The following is a 26269-nucleotide window of genomic DNA, read 5'->3' on the forward strand; positions in this document are numbered from 1 at the left end:
CTTATACTTTGGACATATTGTCAGGAGGGAACAGTCACTGGAAAAGGATATCATGTTTGGTAAGATCAGAGGAAAAGAGGAAGACTCCCAATGAGATGGATTGGCCAAGTGGCAGCATCGATGGACTCAATCGTAGCAACAATAGTGAGGTTAGCCCAGGATCGGGCAGTGTTTCGTTCTGCTTGTGCATAAGGTCGCTATGGGTCAGTACCGACTCGACGGCACCTAATAACAACAACAACAAGCAGAAAAGTAACCACAGACAATGTGTTAATTAATGAGTGAGGATTAATTTCCAATAAACCTTTATTAACAAACAAACGGCAGGCTGGCTTTGGGCCACGGTTTGATGAGCACTGCTTTAAAAAATGTTCTTGACCAATTTTTATCCTAAGATGTTCTTATAATTGCCCTAAAATCTCCTTGTACTAATAATACACAGTATGAATACACAAAACAAAATATAACTTAAAAAATTTCACTGCCATGGGGTTTAGACAAGAAAACCCAATGAACCAGAAGTTAGAGTCAAAGAAGTGACAAGAGCTTTCTCTGCCAAACCAGCAGTGTTGTCCCGAGAGCAAGTCTGACTCACCTAGAAAGGACTTCGCCACGGCATGCAGGGCTTGCGGAGGCCAGGGCATGAACCAGTCGATGCCAGTGTTATTGACCAGACCTTGAAAGAGACAGATGGAACGATGGTCACTCTGTAGCCCAGAGACACTGGAGAACAGATACCAGCTCAGTACCCAGTAAACAGTGAATGAGCCAGGTACACCCGTGTTTAATTCATGGAAGGGAGGGCTTGTTTGCCTCAGCACTACTGACCTCTGGGGATGGGTCATTCTTTGTTACTGGGTGGCGGGGTCAGTCCTGTGAATTGTAGGATGTAGAGCAGCACCTTGGGCCTATACCTACCGGAAGTCCACAGTACCCAGTGTGACAACCAAAACTGGAGTCAGGTGTTGCGAGGTCCCTTAGGGGAGCAGCTTCACTCGGCTGGTGAGAAGCCTTTTCTAAAGGCTGGCACTGTGCCCCCCATGACGCTGATGGAATTTTTCCATATGGATGAACTCACTATTGACCTTGTACCAGAAGGACATCAAACACATGCCGACCACGCAAGAGTCCCTCGGTAGACCTCCATCCCAGGTGGGGGCCCAGTAGCACCCGATGAAGGTGTTGGGTGGAGTTGCAAGTACTTGGATGCCCCCCAATACACACACCCTGCTGATGGGGACACTGGACTTGCAGAGGGTACCTGGGAAGTTTCTGCACCGGGTCCTCAGAGTGTCTCCAATGGGTGACATGCCAAGGATGATATGCAGATTATTGGCACTCTTATTCACGAAGTACTGCCACACAGACTCCTTGGCCGGCCCCGTACCATGCTTCAGAGCTTCTTGTCCAATCTGACCCAGGATGGACTCCTTCTCCTCTTCCGGGAAAAGTGCTGGTACAATCCCTGGACACAGGCAGGGACTGTGAAGACCACCTTTGGAGTAGTCCTCTGTCATCATCATGGACTGAATGGTGTCCCCCCAGGATGCCTCCATGGGGCCGGGGTTCTCAGTGCTTTGACAATTACGTAATGATGTAATCATCCGCCATGATGTGATCTGAGGTGATCAGCCAATCAGCTGTGAGAGGATTATGGTGGGACACTACAGCCCTACTCAGATCACAGGCCAGATGTGAGGGGAGCTTCCTTAGGGGGCAGCCGTATCACTTTTTATCGTACAAGCGATCGGTAACAGAGACGAGCTGGGACCCAGGATCCCTGCGCCGAGCACTTCCCAGACCCAGAGGCAGACTACTGCCAAGCCACATGGTGCTCTCCGAGGGGTGCCAAGCCTACAGATGTTGGAAGCAGACAAGGATCTTCCCCTCAACCTTGCAGCGCAAGAGAGCCTGCCCTGGGAGCTAGCACCCTTAATTTAGAATTCTGTGGGTTAATGCACTCCACTGCAAAGTCGATTTGAACCGCAAGGTTGGCAGTTGAAGCTCTCCAACCACTCCTTGGAAACACTATAAAGGGTCACTAAGAGTCAGAACCAACTCAATGGCACTTAACAACAGCAACGAACTGGAAGAGGAGTCCTGGTGTGGCGCTGTGGGATAAGCATGGAACCACAAAGCTGGTTTGAATTGTAAGGTAGTGGTTCAAACCCACCAATCGCTCCTCACACACCCTACACAAGGTTGCTGCGTCAGGACCTACTGGACAGCACTTAACCACCACAGCAACAAAGTGTAAGGGAGTAAATGTGTGTTACAACCCCCTGTGGTCTGTGTGTGGGAGCAGCATTAGAGAATCAGACATTGCTCTAGGCACCAGCAGAGACAGGAAGAGGGCGACAAGCTAGAAAAAGGCAGCAGGGCTGGGGTCCTACACAGCCATGTTTCCCCACTTCATCTGAGCAGGACTGGGAGCTCCACTCTTGCAACTGCAAGTGACAGAAACCCTGGTCTCCAAGACTGACTTGTTCAGGATTCAGGGTGCTGTCTTCATTTTCCCGACGGGGGAGAGGGGGCACAGGGCCTCATCTATATGGCAGCACAGGTCAGGAGCCTGCAGTCCCTACCTGATGTCAGCATGTTGTTGATGAGTTCCAGGAAGCCCTCTTCTGCCACGTGGGCGTCAGTAAACAAGAAGATCATCATCTTGTTCTCAATCCCGAGCTTGAGATACAGGCTCTTCAGATCTTCACGGAAAGAGTTCTCAGAGTAGCCTCGGCTCAGCAGGATCTCGAACACCTGGCAACAGAGAGTGGCACTACCATGGGGCGGATACACTGAGGGCCAGCTCCCGACATCTAGCTCCTCACCCCACCGGCATAGTGCCCTGCAATGAGGGAACTGCAGAGAGGAGCACAGCTCACCGACTGGCTTCTCAGAAGTGCCTGAGGTTGGCACAAGGACTGAGCGACCTGGGGTCTGCGAACAGCAGGACCTGAAGATCATGTGCATGCATGACAAGATGCCACCAGAGCGCTGAATCAAACAAGACCCGAGTCCAGTTTTTAGCAAAAACGGAGGTGTCGAGGATAAAAGAAGACCCAAATGCAGAATGGACAAGTCTGCTGCAAACCAACTCTCAAGAGTTCTAAAAAGCAAAGACATCACCCTGTGATGACTAAGCTGTACCTGCCCCAAGCCATGGTCCTAGGCATACAAAAGCGGGACAATGACAAAAGATGACCGGAGGAGAGCTGATATATTTGAATATGATTCGGGCAAAGAATACTGAGTAAATCATGGACTGCCAGAACAAACAAATCCATCTTGCAAGAGATCTAACCAAGTCCTCCTTAGAAACAAAGGTGGCAAGACTTCAGCTTCCTCACACTGATCACTAGAACAGGTCCTCATGTCTGGGAAAGCAGAGAGTCAGCGGACATGAGGGAAACGCTCAGTGAGATGAATGGACAATGGCCACAGCAGTGACCAACATGCATGAAGGTGGTGCAGGACCCACCACACACTGATCTGTTAACACAAGTCACCGAGTCAGAGCCAACTTGAGGGAAATTAACAAGAGTGCTGAATGGAGTCAGATTCCGAAGAATTCGAGAGAAACCTGCTGGGCGGGGTAGAGGGGTGGCGGAAAATGTATTTATGAAAATGACTTCTGTTCAAAACTAAGTCTGAATGAACGTGCCTTCCTCCACCCAGAGGCCTGGGAATCTCAGGATTCTATAACATCCCAAGGATGGTCCAGTCCAGTGTGCTGATACCTTATAGGGGTCACCTGAGGTTGGCCCAAGTCCTTCTCCAAGTGAGCACACCCAACAATTCACAGGATCTACTTATATTTGACTTTTGAACTTGAATTGATGTATTCTGCATTGCAGAAATGATAAGACACTTAGATACTTTCGATATTCAGTTCAAGTGCTTATAACAAGTCAAAACAACAACAAACTGCCAACTCTTTACTCTATGAAAATTTCACATTATGATTTGCTGTAGATTGTTCCACCAGCCCTCTGTCAGTCTGTCCCACTGTGATGGCTTGTATGCTGCTGTGATGTTGGAAGCAGGGTCATCCATGGTAGACAGGTTTCAACGGAGCTACCAGACTAGGACTAGAAAAGACGGCCTAGCACTCTACTTCCAAAAGCACCAATGAAAACCTTGCAAATCACAGCAGAACCCTGCCTGACACAGAGCTGAAGCCAAGCCCCCAGGTCGGAAAGCTGCAGCACTGGTCCGTGCACACCAGGGACCATGCCGATGGTGAGGGTCCGGACGCTTCATCCTGCTGTGCGTGGGGGCACCAGACAGCAACAATGACATCGTCTGTTCTGGTATCTGCATGATCACGCCTTTCTAGAAGGGAAAAGACTCACCTCATAGCCTGCTGTGAAAGCAGCCAGTCTTGCAAGGGACTGCTTTCCTGAGCCCCCGACCCCGACCAGCAGGGCGTGACCCCGGTCCATCCGAATAATCCTGTGCACACGGGTCAAGTGCTCCAGGGCGTCATCAAAGAGGACCAAGTTCATCTTGGTGTTACTTTCATTATACTCCTCAAGGATTTCCTGAGAGTTAAAAAGCAAGAGACAGCACCACACTGTCTATAGGAAGCCGACCGTACTGTCATCCAGGAGAGATAAGGATGGAGAAGAGAGTTTTACAAAAGTCTACAGTAGCTAGAGTGGTGACGTTGTTGGAATTGGGGCGTCCATCGACTCTCATGGCCCGGAGTCCCATCTGCTGTCCTTCAATCTGCCAGCGTCGAGCCAAAGGCCCAACTCTTGATTTTAAATGGAACCAAAACTACTGGTTCCAAAACCTCTGAGTCCTGGCGTGTACCTGGGACCCTCTGTCCCTGGATAGCCCACTTTGGATCTACACCCCATAACAGCTGTCTATCAAGAGGAGAGCTACGCCACACCTGGAACAGAGCCTTTGCTGCCTCGTAGTCCTGGATGTCTTCATAGATGCGTGCTTCCTCTTCGTGCAAAGCCATCCGGAAGTCTCCAAACAGGATGGGGTCTCTCATCACTGTCTCCAGGTCCTCCTTAAAATGCTCCTCAACCAAGCTTCCTATGTGGACTTGTACCTTAAGATGCAAGACCACATGCTAGAATTTGTCAGGCAAAGCCCACATAGGTTTTCCCCGATTGCTCTAACATTTTGAGTTATCCACCCTCCTCTACCGGCTGACTTTCACTGCACCGGTGTTTCTACAGTGGATGTGTCATAAAACATACACTGGGGTTGCATGCAGCTACCCTGGCTGACCTCATGTGGGCAGGTTACAGCTGCACTGCCACTGCAGTTGGATGTACTGACCAGCTGCTTGTCAGGCTCATTGATTAAACGATCGTGGAAGACTCTCAGGCACTCGTTCCTCCAGACCCTCACCATCTGGGGCACCATCTGGAACCTACATGGTCAAGAGGGCAGAATCAGCTGTGATGTCACACGGAGACATGGAGGGTCATGTGGACCACTTTCACTCAGATACCCAGGGCCCAGAAGACGGTGAGCCTATCGGCAGTCCTTCCGTCCCCTAGTCTCACATTCACGAGATCTTACCAGCGGGCGGCGAAGGACCATGAAGCCACTGCCCATGTTGGCCCACTGGAGGGAAGGCTCTGGCAACCTACTTACAAAAACAGGCCGATGGCAGCCGCGTGGATCACAAGCCACTGCCGTTGGGTAGATTTCAACTCACGGTACCCCACAGGACAGGGTAGAATTGTTACATACGGGTTCCAAGGCTGTAAATCTTTACAGAAGCAGAAGTCTCATATTTTTCTATGGAAAAGCTGGTGGGTTCAAACTGTCAGTCCATTAGCAGTCCAGTTCTCAGTCCCCTGAGCCACCAAAGCACCTCGAATCACAACAGATGACATCAAATAATTGCTCCTGCCCCTGTGTGCTGGAATGTTGTTGTTGTTGTTGTTGTTAGGTGCCATCCAGTCAGTACCGACACATAGCGACATTAAGCACAGCAGAACGAAACACTGCCCGATCCTGGGCCAACCTCACTACTGTTGTCACACTTGAGTCCATCAATGCTGACATGTTGATGCCAATCCATCTTGTTGGGGGTCTTCCTCTTTTTCTCTGACCCTCCACCTTACCAAACATGATATCCTTCCCCAGTGACTGGTCCCTCCCAACAATATGTCCCAAGTATGAGAGACGAAGTTTGGCCATTTTGGCCTCCAAGGAGCACTCTGGCTGCACTTCTTCCAGAACGTAGGGACTGAAAATCAACATTAGGCTCACTGCTCACTCCTTTTCCAGGTTCTTTTTTAAAAAAAAAATTGTGTTACTGTTAAGGAGCTCTGGTAGCGTTGTGGTTATGAGTCGGACTGCCAACCTCAAGATCAGCAGTTCAAAATTACCAGCGGCTCTGCGGGAGAAAGATGGAGGTGTTCTGCTCCTGTTAAGATTTACAGCTCAGAAACCCTGTGCAGGGTCACTATGAGTCGGAACCAACTCCACGGCACTTAAAAATAACAACTGTTAGGTGTTGTCAAGTCACTTCTGACTCACAGCGACCTCATGGACACCAGCAGGCAATGCTGCCTGGTCCTGCGTCATCTCACAATCGGCCCATTTGAGTCTGTCCATCTCAGGGACTCTGTTTGCTGACCGTCTACTTTACCAAGCATGACGTCCTTCTCCAGGGATACGCCCCTCCTGATCACATATCCAGAGGCTATGAGACAAAGTTTCACCGTTCTTGCTGTTAGCACTTTTTCCAAGACTTACTTACTCTTCTGGAAGTCTATGGTAATTTCAATAGTCTTCGCCAACACCACCACTCAAATGGATCAATTCTTCTTCAGTCTTCCTTATTCACTGTGTAGCTTTTGCATGCATATGAGGCGATTGTAAATACTATGGCTTAGGTCAGCAGCAAAAATATCATGGCTTGGGTCAGCAGTGACATCTTGGCTCTTGAATACTCTGAAGAGGTTTTTTGCAACAGATTTGCCCAATGCAATGTCGTTTGATTTCTTGACTGCTGTTTTCATGAGTACTGATGGTGGATGTAAGTAAAATGAAATCCTTGACAACTTAAATCTTTTCTATTTATTATGATGTTGTTTACTGGTCCAGGTGTGAGGATTTTTGTTTTCCTAACATTGAACTGTAATCCATTCTGAAGACTATATCCTTTGATCGTCTCTCAGTCCTTTAAGTCCCCTTTGCTTTCAGCAAACAAAGTTGTGTCATCTATATATCACAGGTGGTTAATGAACCTTCCTCCAATCTTGGTGCCACGTTCTTCTTCATATAGTCCAAATTCTTGGATTATTTGCTTAGCATACAGACTGAATAAGTGGTCAGGGCCATAATTAATTAAGGAATTAAAATAAATAAATTGAGACATATTAATCGAGGAATTAAATAAATGAGACATGGGGAAAACCTGTGCATGAAGAATTCATTGTCTTTTCAAAGCAACAATGAAATACTTTCTTTTCTTTTTCTTTTTCTTTCTTTCTTTCTTTCTTTCTCTCTTTGGATGGCAGAGCCACAAAGAGTCGTTTTGTTATTTTTTATGCACAGACCCCTAGTTGAAATTTTTCTCTTGTTAAAACATTCTCTGATTTATTCATGATTTTATTAGTATCTTCTTTAGATTTTTTACTCTCCTACACTTTAGTATATTTTCATTAAAAGTTAGAAGCCACACATTAGCTACATTTTATTCTACTTGTAATCATAGGTAGTTTTAATACTTATATTAACAATATTCTTAAAACTGTTAGGAGACAGGATTTGTCAATTGAATTACTGCCAGCTTAGGTTTAGTGATTGTAAACATTCTTCCTTATAGCCTTAGTAGAAGGCAATAAAGAATCCTAAACGTGAATAGCCATAAATAAGGGCTGTGGGTACAAGAATTTCTAAAAACAATTAGATAAAGGCTATGGGTATATACAGATACTAAATAAAAAGTCTGACTTAGATGTTCTTAAATTAATGATTAGTAAATTAGAGAAGTTGTTTTTCATAACCTCAGTTTCCCTGATAAGTGATGTCTTTGTAGGCTATAAACAGAGTATGGAAGAAGTTAATGGAGAGTTAATTGCTAAATAACTAAAATTAACAAGATTTAACACACAAAGGTTAAGAAACTGTGAAGGTTAACTTGTTTCCCATAGAAAAGAATAGATTTATGTATGAACAAATGTTTAACTAAAAGGTTTCAAGGCGCCTGAATGTCTCCTATGCCTTGAGATAATGTTTTTGCTGTAACTTCTCATCCCTGTTGTAAATTTAAGAATTGTAAACCATAAGGAATGTGCCTCAAGATAGATTGTACCTTGATGTCATTTATTACTATAAATGCAATGTTTTCTGTAAGGGTATATAAGGGGGTTGTAAGATAGAACAAAGGGAACAGAGAACAAAGAAGAAGGAGGTAAAGAAGGAAAGAAGTTGAAGGGATGAAGAGAAGTAGAAGGGATGAAGAGAAGGAAGAAGAGAAGATGGGAAGTAGAAGAATGGGTGGAAGAAGAATTAGAGGCAAGAAGTAGAAGTAAGAGTAAGTAGAGGAAAATAGAACGAGACAAGAATGGAGAGAATGGAAGCTAGTAAAGGGAGCAGGAGAGGAGAGAAGGGAAGCAGGAGCCAGGGGAAGGGAGAAAGGACGCAGAAGAAATGAGCAGGAGAGCAGGGGAGTAAAGAATGAGCGGGACAGTAAAGAATGAGAGAAGTAGAGTATTAGAGTAGCAATAGAAATAATAATAATAAAGCATGTAATGAGAAGATTTTGAATTTATCATGATCCATGACTCCATAATCCGCCGACGCCGCATCCGCTTTCGGAAAAACCCTGGAATAAGTTTACTGGGGCTGGCTCCCGGCAAATAAGTATGTTGAAAGGATACAACTCTGGCACACACCTTTCCTGATTTTAAACCATTCAGTATCCCCTTGCTCTGTTTGAACGACTTCCTCTTGGTCTCTGTACAGGTTCTGCCTGGGCACAAGTCAGTGTTCTGGAATTACTGTTCTTTATAAAGTTACCCATAGTGTGTTAGGAGCCACACAGTGAATGCCTTTGCACAGTGAATAAAAGACAGGTAGACATCTTTCTGGTACTCTCTGCTTTCAGTCAAGATGTATCTGACAACAGTAATAATATTCCTCATTTTACATCCGCTTCTGAATCTGGCTTGAATTTCTAGTAGCTCCCTTTCAGTGTACAGCTGCAACCACTTTTGAACTATCTTTAGCAAAATTTTATTTGTGTGTGGTATTAATAATACTGTTTGATAATGTCTGCATCCTGTTGTTCACCTTTGTTCGGCATGAGCACAAGTGTGGATCTCTTCCATTCTATTGGTCTTTCAAATATCTTCTTGTCGTTTGGGTGAAAGTTTAGAGAGCACATTAGTTTTCCATTCAACAATCTATACATATTTTGTTTTGTGGCACTGATTGTGGTCCGTTCCCATTCGTCCTTCTTTCTTATCCCTTCCTGTTTTCTGAGCTTTGTTTTTTGGCAAATGCCGCCTTCCCTTCTCACATGGTCGATTGTTCTTAGGGCTGAGTTCCCTCCTGGTATTTTTGTTCACCTGATAGGCCTGTCTACTGTTTGGCTGAAAGTTGACCACCAGGGGTGACTTCCGTTCCAGGGTTGAAGGATGATTAAGGGCCGTAGTCTGGGGGGCTCCACCAGCCTTTATAAGACCAGTAAGCCTCCTCTTTTTCATTCTTTTGGGTTTTGATACACATTTTTCTCCCACTCAATCCAGGACCTTCTATTGAAATCTCATCAGAGCAGTTGGCAGTGATAGTTGGGCACAATCTAGTTCTTCTGGTCTCAGGATGGCAGGGGCTGGGGACTAATGGACCAGGCAGCCCCTTTTGCTGGAGCCAGCCCCATCTGGATCTGGTTATGTCTTATCCGGGAACTGGCCCTCGTATCAGAAGAAGACCTTCACTCCACCCTGAACACCTGGGACTTCCCTCTCTTCACTAGCCTTCCAGATCCTTCTTGGGACACCTGGGAGTGAGTGCAGGCATACAGACAGACCTTCATTCATTGTCAGTATCTTGTTGGTTCAAAGAACAGATACACATAAATGAAGTATGTTTGCACATCTGTGTAGCGAATAAATGAATGCTATCAACGTGAGCCCAGTTTTCATGAGAAAAACTGTATAACCATATTGAGAATCTTTTCTGTTCTCTGCTTTGACCACTCCTGAAGACACATATAATGTGACCAACTGGAAACAACTGAGTGAAAGGTTTCACACAGGCAAATTCCAGCCGAAGGACTAAGAATGAGAGATGGAAACAGTGGTCCCACTGAAGGGGTTTAACACATGACTCTGCAGATACTAACACAGTGCCCACTCCCAATCCCACCTGTCTTCAGCTGGAGGGCTTACAGGGCATCAGGGCTTCAGCAAAGCATTTCACCTTTTCTTTTTTCCACTTAACAGAAACAAAAAGGAGGTACTGGGGTAATCAATAGCTACAATAACTCACCAAATGTATGACAAGTCCTCTGTCCTAAAAGAATCAGAGAAACCTCAGTACTTGTGGGACACATATCAGTTAGACAAAACAAACTCACCGCTCTGGGTTAGTAAGGACGAGACCGTTGAAAACCCGTGAGAGATCTCGAAGGTTGAAGATGTAATGAAATTTTGAAGGGGTGGGAGGCAGATCCTGAACAATGTTCTTGTAGAGCATTAGCGTGCAGAATGTCAACTTGTCACTGATGGCCACAATGCTCTCATGAAACGTCTAAAGGAAAAAAATTAACAGATCCCCAAAGTGTCCATGAGTGGATGAATGGATAGACACATGGTGGTTCACCCATTTGCTGTTGCTGTTAAGTGCTGTCGAGTCGGTTCTATCTCCTAGTGATCCTGTTACTTGGTTTCCTAGAATCGGCTGGTGCATTTGAACCACCGATCTTGTGGTTCACACTCCAGTGCTTATCCTATAGTGCTCCACCCGCAGTAAAGGCCATAATAAGGAATGGAGTACTGATTATTCTTATGTAGTACAATCTGAACATTACAATCTTGAAACAAGATAAAGAAAGAAGTCAGATAAAAAAGCACAGATCATGTAGGGCTGCATTTAAAGGAAATATTCAGAACAGGTAAAGTGATGGAGACAGACAGTGGGCTAATGGTTGCCAGGGGCTTCAAGGAAGAGGGAATGGAGAGTGAGTACTAATGGGTACAAGGCTTCCTCTGTGGAGGACGGAAGGTTCTAGAATTAGAAGGTAATGAGGGTTGCACAACACTGTGACTATAGTAAATGTCCCAGTGTTAAATGGTTTAAATGGTCAATTCTGTGGCGTGTATGTGACCACAGTAGGAAAAAGAACAAAAGAAGAAGGTAAGGACAAAAAGCAAAAAGACCAGAGAAGCCCACCTGATGTTTGCTAACTTCCCTGCATTTTCACACCACCTGTGAACACAGCGTAAGTTTTATCTGATGCTTGTGGATGTCATAGTCTTTTAGGTGGATGCCCTGAAGCAGGGTGTGAACATTCCAGGTCCCCACAGTCCCTACTGATACACCTTTCCCTTGTCCTCCCAGGTCCCAAGGTGCTGCACTTACAAACTCCACTTTAGAAGTGAAACATCCCAAATCGGAAGGTAATTATCTAAGGTACAGTAACATCTAGGGAGTTCCTGGTGCGGGCCAGGCACTGTGCTGTATACTTGACAGGCAGCCCCTCCTTTCATCTCCCCCAGACTCACGCAAGGCGAGCACATCACCTCCTCCCTGAGCCAGAGGAGAAAACGGGGTAAGGAAAGGTTCAGGGCCCAGAATCCAAGTCCCTAGCTCCCTCACTGCTTCAACTCCCTGGGGCAGATGTGACTCAGAGCCACACCACAACTTCCATGGACCAAGGCACTTCCGCCTTCATGGGCCCCTTTCTCCATCAAAAACGACCATTTGAAAATGGTATTTGATGATGGCGTTGGTATGAATTTTCTTCTAATTCTGAAAGAAATTAGGACATCTTTGTGGGTCCCTACAGGCATCCTAAGGAGCTCTGGTAGCGTAGTGGTTACAAATTGGGCTGTGAGCCGCAAGGTCAGCAGTTTGAAACTACCAGCTGTTCTGCAGGAGAAAGATGAGGCTTTCTGCTCCCGTAAAGAATTACAGCCTTGGAAACCCTGTACAGGGTCACTATGAGTTGGAATCGACTCAATGGCACATAACAAGAACAAGTATCAAGCAGAGAGCACGCTGAGTCTAAGACATCAGTGCACTTCTTCTCAACACAAGGCCTTCCAGTTTAGAACATCTAATTTATGGCATGCTACCCTGGTGTGGGGATCCTGGTGTGACGCCATGAGTTAATGCACCAGACTGCAAAGCCCTTTGAACTACAAGGTTGGCAGTTCAAGCTCACCAGCTGCTCCTCGGAAACCCTATACAGGGTCGCTATGGGTTGAAATTGACTTCACAACAACAGCAACCCTGGTGTGGCACTGCAGGATAAGCGCTGGACTTTTAATTACAAGGTAAGTGGTTCAAACCCACCAGACACTCCTTGGAAACCCTATATAGGGTCGCTATGACTGGGAACTGACTCTACAACACTTAACAACAACAGCAACCCAGGTATGGTGTTGTAGTGAAAGTGTCTGGGTAAGAACCGAAAGGTCAGTAGTTCGAACCCACCAGCCACTTTGCAAGAGAAGGATGTGGCAGTCTGCTTCTGCAACGATGTGCAGACTTGGGAACCTGACGGGACTGTTCTACTCTGACCTACAGGGTCATGATGAGTCCAAATGACAGTGGCCTTGCTGTTTTTACCGAGGTGTGGCCTTTCAGGATGGAGGAGTAGATTAAATGCAAAGACTCCTCTTCAGGAAAGAGTACATTGTAGACATTGAACAGTGAGATAAATCTCGCGTCGACTTCATTGCGGCCTCCTCCGGCCTTGCCCATGGCAGCGATGAAACCAAGGTCTCGAATGCTTTTACAGTTCAGCTCCTTCCCACGGTCGTATAAGTAGCCCTTTTCCAGGAGCAGTTTCAGCAAAGCAATTGGCTGCTGGGTACCGTACTCGTCCACCTCGAGGTTTTGAAAGAAAAGAGAGAAACTGCAGTATCACCAAGTAGAACTCTGAGAGGGCTCTGCTGACCATCGAAATAAAAAAACAAAGATCATCCCTCTGGGCATTCACTCAGAACACCCAGTTCTAAGTATCATAGGTCTCCACAGAGTTTACAATGCTATCTTCATCTGTGCTTGTCCTTTAAAAGTTTCTCCTCCACACGTACACTATAAGCTTCCCAGAGGCTGGAGCTACAGATGGTTTCCTCATACATGAACAGTACTGATCCTATAGGAAGTGCTCAGTAAATACATGTTCACTGGGTGAACAGGTGAATTAACATGGATGGGTAGATGAATAGATAAATGAATGGATAATTGGGTGAATAAATTAATGAATGGCTGAGTGGGATAAATGGATGGATGGATGGATGGAGAGATAGATGGCCAGATAGACAGATGACAGACAAATGGATGGGTGGGTGGATGGCTGGATGGATGACAGATAAATAGAGGGATGGGTGGATAATACAAGGGGGTCTCAAAAAGTTAGTGGAAAAATTCTACGATCTTTTAATTCCACTTTTCCATCAGCTTTATGAAGCTCCTTTATATATACAAGTAGATGGATGGATAGATGGGTGATGTGCAGATAAACAGATAAATGGAGGACTGAATGGATAGACAAATGGGTGGACAGTTGAAATATATACAGATGGAAGGTAGATGGATGGGTGGAAAGTGTATGTATCTGGAAGATAAACCCCCAGGGGGAAAAGGCTCTGCAAAAATAATGCAAATTAAAGTTTCAGTATAGCAAGAAAGCTTTGAGCCTCTCAGGATGTGACCTCAGAAACCCATTCATCATGCATGCTGAAGTTCTCCATTTCTTAGTGGATCCAAATAAATTCTTAGGAAGTGTCTGCCCTTATGATCCCATGGACACTTTGCTGAAAACAGCACTATTATCGCAAGTATAGCTCATCTGGAAACCACGTGCTCAAACATAAGCTGAATGTAACTCAGAGGCTGGCTGGTGTTCATCTTTCCCTAGGAAACTAAGGCATGCTATCACTGAGAGAGCGGTCCCTCTGCACCAGCAGAGCCCCAAGGGTCTGACACGTTCAGCTGGTCCTCATACCTTGTGCCCTGCAGACACGGCCCAGTAAAGGCAGGTGTCCATCACTCACTCACACGCACACTCTCTCACAAACACACTCACGTCCCCGCCGCCTGCTCACCCTACCTTTGGCATATTCATATCATCCATGAACACTATGAGGCGCTTCCCCATGGGTGGGCCGTATGTGTCTTTGGTCCTTTTTTCCACACTGGCTTCTAAGTTTCTTTGGATATCCAGGGACGTGGTGCGGGATGAGAAGTTGACTATCAGCACAATCTGAAATGAGGTTGTTTGGAAAGTCAGTCTTGTCTTCAAGGTAGCGCAGTAAATGCTGGAGCATACACTAAATCTCATCGAGTTTGTAAACTCATGTTAGCTGAGCTAACATTTTTATAACCCGAGGTGAGCTTAAACTTTATTTCTATTTGCTCCTTGGTTTGTTTGCTTTTCAGTACAGATCCCTGAAACAGGCTGAAGGAATTTTTGTCAGTGTTGTGGAAGGGAACCGGGGTGATTCCCATCCCTGTTTGTCCGAGATGCCCCTGGTTTTAGCTCTGAAAGTCCTGCATGGCAGCAGGAGGGCATCCCTTTCCAGAAAGCGCAAAGTCCGAGTTTTCACAATGGATGCAAAAGATGAATGAAAATGCAAACCCCGTAAATTGTACCCCCAAATAGGGGCCGAAAGCAGCACTGGCTTTAGTGTCAAATAAATATGGCACAAAGTACCCCCACTCCACAACTGGCGTTGTCACCGAGGACACGCAGCTCATGAGAGCGGGCCGTCAGTTGTTGCGTCACTCCAAGAGAAGCAACTTACGTCAGCAACTCAGCGCAGTATGATGGCGCGTTTCACAGGCTGGTTTTAACTTTTAGGAGACAGGGGGGCTCCCTGGGCTAAGCATTGGGCTGCTAACCCAAAGGTTCATGTTTTGAACCCACAAACTACTCTGTGGAAGAAAGATGATACAGCCTACTTCTGTAGAGATTTAGAGTGTCAGAAAACCAATGGGGCAGCACTGTGGATTAGGGTCGTTTGCCTGTGGATTAACCACTGTGCTCTGTATAGACATGTTGTTGTTAAGTGCCGTCAAGTCGGTTCCGACCCATAGCTACCCTGTTTCCAAGGAGATGCTGGTGAGCTTGAACCGCCAACCTTGCAATTCAAACGGCTTTGTAGTCTGGCGCATTAACCCACAGCGCCACACCAGAACTCCCTGTATAGACATAGAGCTGGCTTAATGTTGTGTAACTCCGACCCTCCTCTCCTCTCCTCCTAGGCCCTGGTACCCACTAAACCTCTTGTGTCATAATGGATTTGCTGTGTCTAGATATTTCAGGAAAGTGGAAGCATGCAGTGTTTCCACAAGTACCTCATTATGTTGCAACTGCTGCAGCAGGAACAAAATCATCAAGTACTTGGGGATTTACCACATAAAGTACTTGGAGGAATACCACACGCTTCCACGTTTGTAACTGCTAAAGTGGGAACAGGAGTCTGGTGTCGTGCTGTAGGATAAGCACTGGACTTCTAACCATAAGGTCGGCAGTTCAAAGCCACCAGCTGTTCCTTGGAAACCCCATACAGGGTTGCTGTGAGTTAGAACCGACTCCGTGGTGCTTCACAACAACAACAAAACAGAAAGAGCTCCTTCCTACTGGCAGGTGAAGGAGCCAGTGATGGGCTGCCACATCTGGGCCTTGGAAGCAGCTGCGCTCAGCAGCGGTGGGTCTGGGCGCTGCTGGTTCTAGCTAGGGGACCTCAGCCTACCAAAAGGGAGGCTAGGGGGTGGGGGGTGGGTAACAGATACGTGGATGGATGGAGAGACATTTGCACAGCTGGAAGGATGAACAAATTAATGGATGAGTGGAGGAATGAATAAATATGTGGTCAAGTGGATGGATAAACAGATGAATGGACAGATGGGTAGATTGAGGTCAGGCAGTGGGAAGTAGAAGCAGGGCATACACTGTACCAAAAGGAAGGAGATATTCTTGCTTTTGTTGTTGTTGTGAAGTGCTGTCGAGTCAGTTTCCAATTCATAGCATCCCTGTGTAGGGTTTCCAAGGAGTAGCTGGTGAGTTTGAACCATCAGTCTGGTGGTTCAAAGTGACCTTATGGTCCAGATCATTACCCTACAGCGCCACACCAGGACAAAAATACTAAAGTGCTTAGAGAAATATCGAATGATTTCACTTTTGTGAAACATCTAGAAAAGTCTCTTAGGTCTGCAGAACTTGGTTTCCCTCATCGATGTGGTGATTTTAGTGACACCCACCCAGCTGACTTCACAGAAGTCTATCAGATGAGAGGAAATGCACAAAGCCATCCTGAGTCTGGAAAAGGAAGCTTCAAACACAAGTGACGGTGGGTCAAGCCCTCGGATGCTGGCAACTCTGCCAACAACAGAACGCAACCTCACAAGAGACCCCAAGCTGGAGCTGTTCAGCTAAGCCACTCCTGGACCCCAGACCCACAGAAGCCATGCTAAGTCATTACGTTTTGGGGATAATTTGTTCCATAGGCATAGCAAACGAATACAAACAATGACTTACATTCAGCTCTTCGTTCATATTTTTGAGGAAGTTCTGTGTGGTGGCGGTCTTAGATGTACCAGATTCACCAACCAAAAGAACAGGCTGCTTAATTTTAACCACTTGCTCCAACATCCAGGTTGTGCGGGTTGTATCCACTGTGTGAACTAAAAAGATGAAGAATGTTAGCATCCCAGGAAGTCCAAGTACTGTGCGTATTTGGAAACTTGGAGTTTCAGAGAATCCATAGAGAGCATCAATAGAAAGCCTAGATGTGGCCTTGGAAATGCCTATCTGGGGAACACCGGAGGAGAACTTCATTGTCTGAACCATCATTGCTCAGAGCTGTATTGGGCTGCAGCTTATACCCCATAAAGTTCACTCAATTAGGGTGCATCATTTGATGAGGTGGGCACATCTCCACTTGTTGGGCATCATGACCACGATCCAGATTCAGAACACCCAAGTTGTTCTTCATTTGCAGCTCTGTGTTCTACTGGGAGTAATAGACACTCTCCTTCTCCGATGGTTACGTCATTCATACACCCACAGAATTTGGCTTCCTGACCAAACAAATTCCTCTGAGGAGAGCAAACAGCCACACATCACACTTGGCTCACGACTACCTAGGGCGCTTATGGTCCTATTTGTTCCTGAGAAATAGCAGTGTCTTACTCCCTAAGATAATGGATACAATCGTACACATGGGGGATGGCTTCAGTCCACAGTGTAGCTAAGCAGCCAGAGCAGTTTGGTTAGAATACACAGAATGCAGCGCACTGTGCCAAGGCCCCAACACAAGGCTTGTCAAGGTGGCGCTGCTTACAAAGCACTATTTCATTCTTCTCTGCTCCTTCCCACACCAGGCCAGCTCTGCGGTGGGAACGGTGGGAGGTGGGAACGTGAGGGAAAGCACCTGCCCCGGTAGAGTGCTGAGCATCTCAGACACTGAGCACACTCACAGAAAAGGCATCAGAGGTCACACCCCAAAGGCCACGCAACCGCTCTCACTCCTCACCAAGACTGAACCCTCATCCGCCAAGGCCCGGGCTCAGCCCCGCTTACCCAGGATGTCAACAAATTTCTTCTCAGGAACATGAATGTACTCTGGAACTAGTCTATTCCATGGGATCCACTTCTTCTGTTTGGAATCAAAATGAAAGTCGTACAAGGTTGGAAGCTGGCCTGTGGAGAACAACAGTCTGTTTCAAGGTGATCAAACGCTCGGCAAGGCGGCAGCCAGCTGGTTCTCCAAGCTGCCTGCTCCGTCACTGGCAGATGCTTCACAACGTACCTAGAATGAGCGGAAGTGCTCATGGATCGTCCCTGTACTGGGATGTGCATGCTTCCTGCCCTGACACTGCTGGGAGGTCAAGCGGAGAGAGACAGTGGCCAGTAAACAGGCATTTAGTTCAATGCAGAGTGCTTCCTTCTACGACGGGAAGGGACAGGAGCAATGGGTGTGCAACCAAGATGGGGTGGGAAAGAGGCCTGGGAAGATGAGTAGTCATGAGTGGGCAGTTTGGGAAGCCTTAGTCCTTCAAAGGCGGGGTGCTACGTAAGCCCGGCTCGAAGGCAAGCTCCTCACGCAGCCTCTCCCGACAAGCTACTACCTTCACTCACTGCCCCTGGTTTTAAACATTTGGAGCCAACACTGTAAGGAAGGTGTGGTGTTGTGGTTGTTGTTGTTAGTCAGTTCCCACTCATAGAGACCCTGTGCAGGGTTTCCGTGGAGTGGTTGGTGAGTTTGAACTGCCAATCTTACAGTTCAAACTGATCTTTAGGTTTAGTGCATTATCCCACCGCACCACACTGGGACTCCAAAGACAGTGTGTTGTTGTTGTTGTTAAGTGCTGTTGAGTCAGTGCAATCCATAGTGACCCTGTATAGGGTTTCCGAGGAGCAGCTGGTGAGTCTGAACCACCTTGAACCTTGCAGTTCAAACCGAACTTACAGTCCAGCACATTAACCCACAGTGCCACACCAGGACTCCATGTGTGTGTGTGTACATAATGTGTCTATAATATATACTATATATATTTTATATATATATATAATGTATCTATATATACGTACATATAAACATACATAAAACAGAAGTATACATAAAATGAAGGTGGTGTTGGTTAAAATAGTGCCCCACCGAGTATCATGTCCACTCAGAACCTCAGAATGTGATCTTGTTTGGAAAGGTCACTGCAGGTTCAGTGAGTTCAGATGAATCCATTCTGGATCGGGGGAGGGGGGGTTCTAACTGCAATGACTAATGTCCCTTCACAAGTAGAGAAGAGACTCTGAAACACACACAATGGGAATCAGATACTGGGGTAGCATAGCTACAAGCCAAGGAATGCCTGGGGCTTTCAGAAGCTGGAAGACACTAGGAAGGACACCCTTCTCCCCCCACCCCACCCCCAAGCTTTCAGAGGGAGCACAGCTCCGCTAACACCCTGGTTTTGAACTTCTCCAGAACTGGGAGAAGATGTATTTCTGCTGTGTGAAGCCATCTAGTTTGGGAGAACTTGTAATGGCAACCCCTGGACACTCCTGCAGAAGGTTTCTCAAAGGAAATACAATGCAGTCGGAGACCTGAAGGATCAGTAATCCTGGCCTGAGAGAAGTGAGGCAGCTGGGAGACTGTAGGGAGAACAGAACTTGAGAGAAGATTCAGAGGCAGTGGGGAGAAGGAGGAAGGGAAAGCAGTCCGGGCCTGAAGCATGGGGCAGAAAGGCCACAGGGTCATGTCATCAAGGGCCTGGTAAGCCACTGTGACGTGCTCCTTCTCCACCCCAAGGGCACTGGGTCACTGGGCCATTAAAGCAGGAGACGTGATCAGACTGGCCTTTACGGAAGGTCAGTTTAGCTACCATGGAAAGATGGCTTTGAGGAGCTGAGAGTAGAGACATGGTGGTTTGTTGGGGAGGCTCCTGTCTGGTGGGGAGGAGCGACAGGAACCATCCGAGAGAAGCTGAGGGGTAGAGCCATCATGACTGAGATGATGGGGCCTGAACAGATCGTCCAGGCAATGATCCCAGAACTCATCGAGACGCTTACCTACCTGCCAGGCCATGTTCAAGTGGCAGTAAGAGATGAAAAAGGAAGGGTTCTAACATGTCTACATATGTGGCACATGGAGTCCTGGTGTGGAGCTGCACGTTAATGTGCTGGGCTGCAAAGTCTATTTCAACTGCAGGGTCCTCGGAAACCCTATACAGGGTCACTACAGGTCGGAACCGACTCGACAGCACTTCACAACAACAACATGGCAGCCCACAGTATAACCATCATTTTTGTCAACACCATAATTCAAACGTATTAATTCTTCATTGGTCTTCCTGATTCACTAGCCAAAGGACAATCAAGAAAATGTAGACATTTAAATATATACATGTTGTTGTTAAGTGCCATCGAGTTGGTTCCGACTCACAGCAACCCTGTATAACAACCCTGTATAGGGTTTCTGAGGAGCAACTGGTGAACTTGAACCGCCAACCCTGTGGTTCAAACCAACTTTGCAGTCCAGCGTATTAACCCAAGCACCACGCCAGCACTCAGTGGACTACCATGAGAACAACATGTATATATTTAAATGGAAAAAGTAAAGCCACAGTACTCCTTAGCAGTAAGGATGGCAAGACTTCGTCTCATGTACTTTGGGCACGGTATCAGGAGAGACCAGTTCCTGGAGAAGGACCCCATGCTTAGTAAAGCACAGAGTCAGCAAGGAAGAGGAAGACCCTCAGCAAGATGGACTGACGGCGGCTGCAACACCGGGCTCAAGGCCAGCAATGACCGTGAGGATGGGGCCGGACAGCACAGTGTAGTTCTGTTGTTCACAGGGTTGCCGTGAGTCAGAACCAACTCAACAACAAGTGCAAACACAGTCCTTTGACAATGCTTATTTTCCACAGGGAAAAATCTAAAGCTTAATATGATTATTTCCTAAGTAAGCTAGAAATCAGAGCTGGGCAAATACTCAGGAAAACAGCAGATGAATTAAACTGTGGAACTTTAAAGAGAGACGGTTATAAAACATAACGGAGCCAGGGAGAAGACACTGAAAGTCACGCATATTGCGCAATAGACAGAGCTTGAACATAGAGAAGGAAGAAGAGCCTTCATGCAGGTGAGAGGGTTGCGCCTTCACAGAGAGGCCATTCCACTGACTTTGGCTCCCACAGAGCAGATCACGTGCTTTACCTTCTCCTGGGGGTTCTACCAGATGCTCCAAACATGAGGCACGTTTCTCTACAAAAGCAAACGAGCTGGAAAGCCCATAGAGGCATAAATATGGAGAAGGAAGGTCTCACACAGAACTCTCTGAGCAGAACAAAAGGCACTCCACGCTTACCTGGCAACTCCCCAGGACCGGCCCAGACACCATCTGTGTCAACGGCAGACAGAGAAGCCAGGCGTTTAACACTCTCATCAAATTTCACCCTGCCCTCCTCCAACAGGCAGGCCCCCAGGGAGCAGTAGAGCGCCTCGAGGAAGAAGCATTCCAGGAGGTCGGAGTCTTCGATTTCTCCTTCTAGCAACGCATCCAGCATCTTGGTCAGCTGGGTGACCTGGTTCACAGGAAAACACCTGGTTGAGAACATAGACTCGAACCCTAAGTGGTCATTTCCAGTCATAAACCCTAGGAACCCAGACCGCAGAGCAACGGGAATGTATTTTTTTTCTGCTTTTTTTTTTTTTTAAGTTGCTGGTATATTGAATCCGACCCACAGTAACTGCATGTGTACACCACAGAGCTTCCAGAAGCAAATGAGCAACCCAGGTGCTTCCAAGGTACCTCTGGGTAGGTTTGAAGAGTCAAGTGCTTATCCATTTGCACCACCTGGGGACATGGGCCACTCTTATTGTCAGACAAAGTCCAACATCTTATCTTGCACAGTGTCCCAAAGGGAAGTGCCCGTATGTTCCATGATGACTAAAACCTGGACTGCTCCACTTGAGCTAAAGAGCCCACTGTGGGTCTGTCTACAGTGAAGCAGTTCTGTCTGCCAACAACAGTGATCCTTTCTTACCATGTTGAGGTCTGTCTGAGGAACGATCGTCTTCAGCTTCTCTCCTTGTCGGCCGTCCACTATTCCTTCCACGATCACACTGATGAGATAGGGCACATACTTCTCAAAGAGACGCTGTAAATCGCCTTGCTCTGTCTATAAAAGAGGGGATCCCTGAGCAGTCTCAAGGGCTCGTTCTGTTTCTATGAAAGGGAGTAGAAAGCTTTGCTTCTCCAAAAAGAAGAAGCTCCTGAGGAATGATCATTGGGGTGATACGTAAACCATGATCATGATGCCAGATCTGTGGAGAGATTTGGCTTCTACAGTATACTGTCAGTTGATTGTGAAGCATTTTGCTTCATTGCCAGGAGCCTGTCTCTCGACCCTGGGAGCAGGGAGGAGGGATAACAGATCCCATTTGACAGTAGTGGGGGACTGAGCATCTTAGCGTTCGGGTAACATGGGAGGACCCTCTGCTGATGCATCGGTCACAGCAGGGACTGTGTGAGTCCTCAGACAGCTCCCTCTCCCACGACAGCATGGCAAGTGGCCCTGGTCTCTTTCCTTCGTTTCCTCTTATGTGCAGGTTTCCAGTTCCTTCCTCACCAGCTTGGTGGCCCTTGTAGAGGATGTGGACAGGGTGTCCTGCATGTGGCCAGGCCACCATTCTACACAGGGGGTTCTCACAGCCTCTCAATGAAGCCTACCATTGAGCAAACACACGTTTTCTAGGAGCCAAGCGAGAGCCAGTGAAACATGACAAGATAGGTCCTTCGCACTGCACTGAATGCACTGAACAAGTGTGAGGTGATGGGCACCTCCCGGAGACGTGCCTCTCAACAGCGGGTCGTGTCTGAATCAGAGGCTGCAAAGGGGTGTCCCATGTCAACTGGCCTGTCATCTGGGTTTATTAGGGAGGTTTTATTGGTAAACAGCTAGGCCTATTCATTTACTTACTGTCGATGGCTGCCTTAGGAAACAATGGCAGAATTAGGCAGTTGTAAAAGAAACTATATGAGCCACAAAGTCTCCAATGGTTACTCTTTGCCCTCTCACAGAGCGTTTCCCAACTCTTAGTCTAGACCATGAAATCACGACCTAATCCTGCCGGCTAAGAACTATATGGAAATATCCTGACAACCATGTTTTCATCCAGTATGCTGATGAGAGTGTTGAAGTGTTCAAGGTCATGGGCAAGTCAAGGTCATGCCTTCCAACTACAAACATGCCTCCCTCTGAGTTATGTTCACCCAACTTGCGTAACTTTCCGTTCATTTTAGAAACACATTTCACCTTGTTCTGTATTTGATTGACCCATTTTTTCCAGTATGGCTCGTATTTCAAGTTCTTTGGATCCACATAAACCATCCCACATCGAGACACGGTGGCAGGAGACGCATATTGTAAATCTCCAACCTGGAGAAATTTGACAAGAAAAAACATCGGTCATGCCTACAGGCTTTTGAACTAAGGGCCTTGTCTTACACAAAGTTTTCTCAGGTGCATAAAAGCTAAGGCCGCTTTTGTGTGCAACTCCTACTCAAGGATTCCGGTGTGTAATGGGAAGGCTATCACTATCACGGCTCTTCAGTTTCCTCTTACTATAAAATGCATGTGAAACATTCCTACAATATGGGATGCTGTTATTTTTAACTGCCTGGGAAAAATCAAAAGGCACAAAGAAGAAGAAGAAGAAAAAAAAAATCCTACCACACAAAGCAGAACCACCACAACAGAAACAATGAGAATGTTCACGCACTGTGAAGACCACAGCCAAGGACAATGACCAACGTCTGCAGACCTTGTGAAATGCGGTACACCTCCACCGGAAATACAATAAAACACTGTTTACAAAAAACCCCACCACACAGTGACAAACATGGTCTTGCAGAGTTCTGTTTCCTCCCTTCAGGTTTTTCTCCTCTATATTTTTTATATATAGTTAAGATCACATAGTATGAAACGTAATAAAGTATTCATTCAAATCAGCATGATTAACTCCCTTGTCACTCTCTCTCTCTGTATGAAAAAGAGAAACATTTCAGTCAGTCAAAGACTCATTTTGCTGGCTAAGGTAAGAAAGTCATTCTTCTTAAAAGAACCCCCAGGGTCACAATTGTGACTCAGGCCCTGAAGGCATGTGCTCGGTATCACAACCAGGGTCCTTATTCCATACTGTAACCAGGAGATGGAAGTCTGGGGTGGGGGTCGGGGGTAGTTCTCTAAAGAAGAAAAAGGGAGACTCAACAGACATTTGTTTTGACAGAAATTTTGAAGAAGAAATAAGGATAAGATAAAGGCAGAACGTGTGAGATGAAAAGGAAAGCAATTAGAAACTCCGGGTAAAACAAACGGCTCTCAGAGAAAGCACTCCCAGCATACTAGCTGGTTCTGGACGAAATTATATTGTCGTATTCATCCATGTTTACTGATGACTGATTTAATAATATATTGTTCTGAAGAAGAAAAGACGATATAAGACATGAATCCTGACCCTCATTGCAGCCAACCAACAGATAATATACAAACTTGGTAAAGCAGAAATAGCACGCTGAACATATTTATTACCTATACTATGGAAAGCATTCAACCCAAGAGTGACAAGGAGCTGCCTCAAGCATGTAATAAAGATGGAAGAGGGTACCAGGAAAAAAGCAAGGAGTTTTAATCATGATAAACTTCTGTATTATGCGACTGAGATTGAGGGATTCATAAGTGAAAACTGAAGAAGACAGAAACGCAAGAGGTAAATCCACTGCCTTCAAAAGAAACGATGGAACAGGAGGAGCAGGTGGGCAGGTGGTAATGGAACAGCCCCGACATGCACTGAGCATTCCACAGGCAGTGCCTTATTTTCCTCCTTTTAATTCTGTAAGATGCAAAGGGGTTGGATTGTGTTTAAATGACTGTGCTGCCCCTATTCACATCCAAGACTTGAGAGCAACTGAAAAGGAAGGCGGCGCCTGCCACTCCCATTGGCCCTTCTGGCTGGCAGGGAAGGAAAAGGAATTTGTATGTTGAAGGAAGAAGCTGGGTGGGACGACAACAAACAAAATAAAGCCAGTAAAAGCAGAGCTGGTCCTAGGTGTCCTGCAGGTGTAAAGCGGCAGTTTAATCAGGGTTCTACTCTTTTGTTCAAATAATTTTAATTATTGGAATGCACAGTTTTTAATATGCAAATAAAGAGTTTTAAAACCTGAAAGGAAAAAAAAAAAAAAAGCTTGAGTTCAAAATTAGTTTTACTCACTACTTGCCTCAAAGAGGAGAGCACAGTGTGCTTGAAGGCGAATCCTTTCCCCGTTGGCCAACGTCAACAGCTTGTTGTCATCCATCACGGAGTTCATGTTCTCCACCCACAGAGCATCCACATCACCATCAAATAAAATGTACCTGTTGTAACCACACGACACTGAGCCATGGCTTCCAGAAAACCAATCCCCCAGCTCACTGCTGGGTCAAATCCAACTCACAGCACCTTAAACAAGGTTTGCTGAGACAGAAAGTCTTGACCGTAGCAGACAGTCTCACCTTTCTCCCTTAGAGTAGCTTGTGGGTTTGAATTGCTGACCTTGAGGTTAGCAGCCCAATGCCTACCCCATGACACCGCCAGGGCTGCCAATTAGGAGCTATGGTGCCTTTAATTTACTTATCTGACTCTTCTATTCAAAGTCTTCTTAATTCCCACCAAGTGAGTGGAGGGGACATGAAAACAAGGTATACAGGACTCTAAGGCTGGGATGGGTTCACGTTGCCATCCAGTTAGGTTTAAAAGAAGTCATCGTAGAAGCAGTAAAAGATGACCCCAGGACCATCCAAAGGAAGAGCATGAGTGGAGCATGAGACCCTTACCTGGAAAGCCAGTGACAACGGAGAAGGTGGCATGGAAGGACAGAGCAGCTGAGGGCTCTGGATCCATGGAATGAGTACAGCTGAGTGCCTATTGGCAGGAGGCATTCACAGACTGGCTAAAAGAGCTTGGTAACATTTGCCTGAACAGGGCAGAGGCCAAGGGGCCACAGGGCTGGGAGGCTAAAGGCAAGAGTGAGGCATGTCTGCAGTACTACACAGAAGAGGCATTTCTGACTGGAAAATAGCTGCATCTTCAGTTGGTTTTGATCCTGTTCACTTCCCTAACGATTATGAGTATTGCTATGAATTCTGTGTGATCTTTGCAGTGGAGTGTCGAACCCAGCTGTGTAGCAGAGAATGCTGTGGGAGGGATGGTTGGTGTCAGAAGAGGGTGAAGAAGGGTGTAGGGTGAAGGCATGTATGACTTCCACTTCATGATCTTGAGTTTGATTCTCTTTTCCACTTGTGAAGTCAGGGGAAGTCACACGACGTCCCCACTTGGTTGAAACATGAACCTGTGTTTAACACCATTTGTGGAATATCATTTCCCTAGGTTCTGTAGCCAAGATCTGAGACTGAGCACCCTACTTTATTCAGAACTTTGGCCTACATGACATAGAAACGCTGTTTTCATTGTTGTTGTTAAGTACCATCAAGTCAGCTACAGCTTACAGCAGCCCTGTATAGGGTTTCTGAGGAATGGATGGTAACTTTGAATTGCTAACCGTGAAGT

The 26269-nt window shown here is 46.4% G+C and overlaps 1 protein-coding gene across 1 annotated transcript in view; it reads right to left on the reverse strand.

The window, feature by feature from the left end:
- The window catches only part of DNAH10 (dynein, axonemal, heavy chain 10), a 210003-nt gene that overhangs the window by 43263 nt on the left and 140471 nt on the right, over positions 1–26269 (reverse strand). The window contains exons 38-52 of the mRNA XM_006865476.1: positions 24942–25077; positions 22981–23103; positions 21709–21843; positions 21030–21246; positions 17744–17863; positions 16700–16845; positions 14270–14422; positions 12781–13041; positions 10565–10737; positions 5299–5392; positions 4898–5065; positions 4353–4541; positions 2586–2757; positions 1262–1465; positions 596–676 (exon numbers count right to left, since the gene is read on the reverse strand). Coding sequence (XP_006865538.1) covers positions 596–676; positions 1262–1465; positions 2586–2757; positions 4353–4541; positions 4898–5065; positions 5299–5392; positions 10565–10737; positions 12781–13041; positions 14270–14422; positions 16700–16845; positions 17744–17863; positions 21030–21246; positions 21709–21843; positions 22981–23103; positions 24942–25077 — 2372 coding nt within the window. The remainder of the gene's footprint in view (positions 1–595; positions 677–1261; positions 1466–2585; positions 2758–4352; positions 4542–4897; positions 5066–5298; positions 5393–10564; positions 10738–12780; positions 13042–14269; positions 14423–16699; positions 16846–17743; positions 17864–21029; positions 21247–21708; positions 21844–22980; positions 23104–24941; positions 25078–26269) is intronic.

The sequence above is a fragment of the Chrysochloris asiatica genome, unplaced genomic scaffold (genome assembly GCF_000296735.1).
Source record: "Chrysochloris asiatica unplaced genomic scaffold, ChrAsi1.0 scaffold00078, whole genome shotgun sequence".
Taxonomy (NCBI): Eukaryota; Metazoa; Chordata; class Mammalia; order Afrosoricida; family Chrysochloridae; genus Chrysochloris; species Chrysochloris asiatica.